General features: G+C 47.3%; 1 protein-coding gene across 1 annotated transcript in view; it reads right to left on the bottom strand.

The window, feature by feature from the left end:
- The window catches only part of plpp3 (phospholipid phosphatase 3), a 58,378-nt gene that overhangs the window by 9,846 nt on the left and 42,225 nt on the right, over positions 1–6,307 (bottom strand). Inside the window, exons 3-4 of the mRNA XM_070445990.1 lie at positions 4,444–4,536; positions 4,134–4,325 (exon numbers count right to left, since the gene is read on the bottom strand). Of these exons, the coding sequence (XP_070302091.1) occupies positions 4,134–4,325; positions 4,444–4,536 (285 nt within the window). The remainder of the gene's footprint in view (positions 1–4,133; positions 4,326–4,443; positions 4,537–6,307) is intronic.

Raw genomic sequence — 6,307 nt, 5'->3', positions numbered from 1 at the left:
GAAAGAAAGGGAGAGAGAGAGAGTGAAAGGGATTATTATTTGAATGGATGACCACAGAAAGACATTGAGCAGTATGTGTGAAATATATTGTCTTATATTACTGGGATGAGTGTCTTTAAGAAGTACGATGACAGATGACAGGGACTGTGTTCTCTCTTCTCTTCTCCTCACCCTTGGACTTCCTGTGTTTCTTCTTCTCCCCTCAGACTTAGACCTGTGCTTCCTGCTTCCTATAGCCAGATGCAGAGTGAGTGTCTTTCTACTTCATATACCCAGAGCCTGGGTGGGGCCTCCGCCGCCAAGGTCTCCCTCACCCCCTCTCTCACACAACCACTCTCACCAAGTCCTAATAAGCAGACCTACAATAACAACAGCCCTGCCTAACTCCCGCTCCTCCCCCATAATGCCATGGATTCCCAGAGGAAGGTATGGAGGAGGCTGCTGGCTCTTCCTGGAAGACAAGCTCATCATTATTGTTGTCTTCGAGGAAGGAGAGGAAGACACCCTCCCATTCCTCTCTCCCTCTCTCCTCTCAGGGATGTTTAAAGTTATGGCTTCCGCAGGCAGTGGTGGACTTACCATTAGGCAGAAGAGGCAATTGCCTCACATCTGACATCATCAGAGGCTTCGTGAACTGGTCATTATAATAAAAAATAAAAGAATTGTAATAAAAACTGAATATAATAATAATTTATCAGCACGAGGCCCCGCCCCATACCGCCGAATAATAATTCATCATAAAATCCATGATTTCTTTCCATACATATCAATATTAACATAATCCACGTTTTTCTAATAGCCACCTCTTTAAATGCATGAATGTAATGCTGTGTAATAACATGAATGAATGATTGATTGAGACATATTGAAGCAAGTTTAGATAAAACAGGACAGCTCGATGGTGGATTGATTATACTGTATGAGGCTACTATAGCCGATACAAGAGTCAAGAGCAAAATAATACAATTGATTACATTATTGCATGCTAAATGTTTCTGATCAATGATGAGCAAACTAATGAATGAGCTACCACCTCCACTTATTTGACCAGCCAGAAATCAATTAACAATTGATTATCAGACAAGTCACGAAGTCCGCCCCTGTCCGCAGGTCCAGGGGGAAAAGGTGAAGGGAAGGAGGGAAAAGGTGGAGACCAGGCAAAAGGAAGAGGGTAAGACACGAATGTCTGTCCTTCACAGCCATGATGTTTACTAGGCCTACTGTAGCGGTGTCAAGGGCAGTCCTGGTCCTTGAGAGATACAGGCTGGAGTTCCAGTCCTGGTCCAAGAGAGATAAAGGCTGGAGTTCCAGTCCTGGTCCTAGAGAGATACAGGCTGGAGTTCCAGTCCTGATCCTAGAGAGATACAGGCTGGAGTTCCAGTCCTGATCCTAGAGAGAGAGGCTGGAGTTCCAGTCCTGATCCTAGAGAGAGAGGCTGGAGTTCCAGTCCTGGTCCTAGAGAGATAGAGGCTGGAGTTCCAGTCCTGGTCCTTAGAGAATAGAGCTGAGTCCAGTCCTGATCCTAGAGAGATAGAGGCTGGAGTTCCAGTCCTGGTCCTAGAGAGATAGAGGCTGGAGTTCCAGTCCTGGTCCTAGAGAGATAGAGGCTGGAGTTCCAGTGCTGGTCCTAGAGAGATAGAGGCTGGAGTTACAGTCCTGGTCCTAGAGAGATAGAGGCTGGAGTTCCAGTCTTGATCCCAGAGAGATAGAGGCTGGAGTTCCAGTCCTGGTCCTAGAGAGATAGAGGCTGGAATTCCAGTCCTGATCCTAGAGAGATAGAGGCTTCTGTGTGAGTATGAGAGACATTTTCGCACCACAGACTGAGGAATGTCTTAGATAATTTGTTTTGTGTTTGTGTCCTAAGAAAAACGGCAATAAAAAAAACAACAATAGTCTTCTCATAAGTTTAGTGGTTTCTTAGAAAATTCTACTCAAGAAGAGAGATGCTTTCTCTCTGACTCACATAATCCCTCCGGGACAGATATAAAACACACAACTGAGAAAGAGATAGAGAGAGAAAGAGATTTCCTGCCGTCATTCCGCACCAGCACAGAATGCCTGTAATATTGTTTACTAGCCATCTATTTGAAAAACAGGATCCTTGGAGTGTGTGCTGATGTGTGTGTCGCTGTGTGTGTGAGTAGTGTACAATCTGACTTGTTGGTCAGTTTCTATTTCCTAGGAGAGTTGGCTATTCTCTCCTCGCTCTTTTCCTTCTTCCCTCTCTTCTTGCTCTTCTGTGACTTCACCACACTCCACCTCCCAGAAGACTTGTTCGTGGTTTAAATATCAAGCCTGCGCTCTGAAAGCACCACCTCTCTCCTTCTCTCCCTCTTTTACACTCCCTCTCTCCATTCTAACCGAGAGGCTGCCAGAGAGAGGCGGGGATATATCCAGAGCTCGCCACAAAATACCACACAATACCCCAGGAGGCATGGGCCAACCAACCATGCACACCCAACAGCCTGTACAACCCAGCTCAGCCAAGCTAAACATAACATAGCCCAGCCCAAAACACTGACTGAGTCACACTAGGTCAGTAGTGAGCATAGTTGTGGAAATATCTGCAGTTGTAATAGAGGAGAAGAGGGAACGAGAGATGGAGGGGATAAGGAAGGGATGGAGAGACAAAGAGATAGGGGAGAGTGGGGGGCGTGGTTGTAATACTAATTAGTGTGTTGGAAGGATGGAGGCCCCCCGGGGCACAGAAACTGACCTATAAACCACAACAGGTGGAGAGAGGAAGGGAGAGAGAGAAGGAAAGAGGAAGTGTGTTCAGCTGTTAAGAGGAAAAGAGGTGGAGAGCATCCATCCATCCATCCATCCATCCATCCATCCATCCATCCATCCATCTAGCCATCCATCCATCCATCATCCCACCCATCTAGCCCAATCCATCCATCTATCCACCATCAAGCCATCCACTAGCCATCCATCCATCTATCCTCCTCCATCCATCATCCATCCATCTAGCCATCCATCCATCCATCTAGCCACCATTCCATCCAATCTCATCCATCCATCCATCCATCTATCCATCCATCCATCATCTAGCCATCCATCCAATTCCATCTAGCCATCCATCAGCCATCCTATCCATCCTATCTATCCATCCATCTAGCCATCCATTCAATCTACCATCCATCCATCCGTATCCAGCCATCTTAGCCATCCATCCATCTATCCATCATCATCTAACCATCCATCATTTATACCCATCAATCCATCCATCTAATCCATCTAACCATCCATCTATTTATCCATCCATCCATTCATCCAACTCTATCCATCCTCTAGCCATCCATCCATCTAGCCATCCAGCCATCTAGCCATCCATCCGGTCCATCTAGCCATTTCCAATACCATCCATCTAGCAATCCATTCCACCATCTAGGCATCCATCCTCCATCTAAGCCATCCAATCCATCCATCTAGCCATCTTATCCATCATCCATCTACCATCCACCAGTCCATTCTAGCCATCCATCCATCTACCACTCATCCATCTAACTTCCATCCATCCATCCATCCTCCATCCATTCATCCATCCATCCATCCATCTACCATCCATCCCATCCCATCCATCTATTTATCCAATCTACCCATCATCATCTATCCATCCATCTTACCCAGCCATCACATCCATCTACTGAAGAGGAAAAAGAGAATAAGACTTACAGCTCATTAAACCTACTTCCATAATGCTCTCTGTCATCTTCGCACTCATTGTTTCTGTGTACCACAGTGTGTGTTGGTGTGTGTGTGTGTGTGTGTGTGTGTGTGTGTGTGTGTGTGTGTGTTGTGTGTGATGTGTGTGTGTGTGTGTGTGTGGTGTGGGTGTGTGTGTGTGGTGTTGTGTGTGTGTGTGTGTGTGTGTGTTTGTGTTGAGCGCAGCACTAGCAGTAGAGCCATAAAACATAAAAGAGGCATGTCCTGAGAGAGACTTTCCTGAAAAACAAACAAACATGTACCACCATGAGGGCAGACACCAACAGAGCACAGTATCACATAGTAGAGGGGGCTAGGTGTGTGTGTGTGTGTGTGTGTGTGTGTGGTGTGGTGTGTGTGTGTGTGTGTGTGTGTGTGTGTGTTGTGTGTGTGTGTGTGTGTGTGTTGTGTGTGTGTGTGGTTACTGACCTGGCTTCCTGTACTTTGCTCTCAGAGCAATTACAGGTGTATGAGGTGATATATCCGAGGGAACAGTTGATGGCTGACCAGTCAGGTTTACACACGTCCAGGAAGTGCGGTCTCATCCTGCCCACTGACACCTTGGCGATGTCTGTGAACGACTGACTAATGGCACAGCCAAATATAAACACTCCAACCTAGAGATGCATTTCAACCATTAGTACCATATAACCTTCAAAATTAAAACAAGAATATTCTTGAAATGTATCATTTATTGTCCAGTCTCTACCCACCCAGACCTCTACTAGTACTCACCTGTTTGTAGAGAGATGAGACATAAGGGTTCCCAATGAAAGACTTAGATCCCTCCCTGCGATGGTGAATCCTGTAACACTCTCCTATAACAATCTATATAGAGGAGGAGGAGAGAGGATGAGAGAGGAGGGAAGAGTAGGAAAGGAGAGGAGAGGATTTGCAATGAAAAGGTGGAAAGAATTGAACCTTACAAACAAACTCTTGATGAGGCTCCGATGAGTGATACTGTCAACTCTCATGCTGTTAGGTCAAACACGCATGCATGGACACAGTGACAATCTATCGTTAATCATTCTCATGTTGAGTAAGTGAAGACATGGATATAACAGGGAGGATGGAGAGACAGAGACAATGAGGATGATGAATAGATAATAGGCAGATGGAGAGATGAGCATGGCCTGACGTTCCCTCAGGCACCACTGGCATGATAACTAATGACGAGGCTTTAATGACCGAGGAGCTGATGGAGGGGAGGAGGAGGGGATGAGATGGACAGATGACACCTCTAACAGAGACAGATAGAGATAACACAGCTTATATCTATGGGTCTGGCCTTAGCTCTGTGGGTTAACACTGTCTCATACAATCCTGCAGTGATGTTGTAACACTAGAGCTGAACTGTTCTAGCAGGGCTGGGCTGTGGTGGGGTACAGCCTAGCCCCCCAAGAGACACAGGGGCACGCCATCGCATTTGCGGACCCCCTGGATCTCTGAATGTCCACACAGCCCTCTGTGCAACAACCACCCACCCTCTCCTCTCACTATATCTCTCCTTTCCTCTGAGACAGCTAGAGATCTACTGTACCTCAACATTCTCCCCATATACTAATATGAATCCATCTCTCTCTCTCTCTGTTCTCTCTCCCTCCCTCTCTCCATCACTCTCCACGCTACCTATCTCATCCCACTGTGCAGACAGAATCTGTCAAGGATGCAGCGGGAGATGGAGGGAGAGAAGAGGGGAGAGGAGGGTGGAGAGGAGGGGGTTTCCCTGGGGAAAACACAGCCAAGAGGCCATGCTAGGAAAGTGTGTGTGTGTGTGTGTGCGTGTGTGTGTGCGTGTGTGGTGTGTGCGTGTGTGTGTGTGTGTTGCGTGTGCGTGTGCGTGGTGTGTGGTGTGTGTGTGTGTGTGTGTGTGTGTGTGTGTGTGTGTGTGTGTGTGTGTGTGTGTGTGTGTGTGTGTGAGAGGAGAGATGTCTGCATGCGTGTGTCCGAGTAGGATTGGTGTCAGAATCACAGGAGACACCACTAATGATATACAGATGTGTGGAATCCACCAGCTTACCCCACATCATGAGCTGTGAGAACACACACACACACACACACACACACACACACACCACGCACACGCACACGCACACACACCACCACACACACACACACACCACACACCACACACACACACACACACACCACATGCCTCCACACACACACACACACACACATGCACACACACACACACAGACACACATACACTACTGGTTTGAATAAGCTGAAGCGCTGAGCTGGTAGCTAGATTGTACCACCATGAGGGCAGACGCCAACAGAGCACAGTCTAGGGTCTCATATAGTAGAGGGGGCTAGGACTCAGAGCAGGGTGTGTGTGTGGTGTTGTGTGTGTGTGTGTGTGTGTTGTGTGTGTGTGTGTGTGTGTGTGTGTGTGTGTGTTGTGTGTGTGTGTTGTGTTGTGTGTGTGTGTGTGTGGTGTGTGTGTGTGTGTGGTGTGTGTGTGTATGTGTGTGTGTGTGTGTGTGTGTGTGTGTGTGTGTGTGTGTGTGTGTGGTGAGCGAGGGCACTGGGGGCAACAAGAGGCATGGGAATGTAGTGTATCACATCAACAGCTCAAACCAGGAGTGTATGTGTG

This window comes from Salvelinus sp. IW2-2015, linkage group LG13, assembly GCF_002910315.2.
Source record: "Salvelinus sp. IW2-2015 linkage group LG13, ASM291031v2, whole genome shotgun sequence".
In the NCBI taxonomy this organism is placed as follows: Eukaryota; Metazoa; Chordata; class Actinopteri; order Salmoniformes; family Salmonidae; genus Salvelinus; species Salvelinus sp. IW2-2015.
The sequence above is the reverse complement of the archived record's forward strand: the minus strand, read 5'-3'. Positions and strand labels throughout refer to the sequence as shown.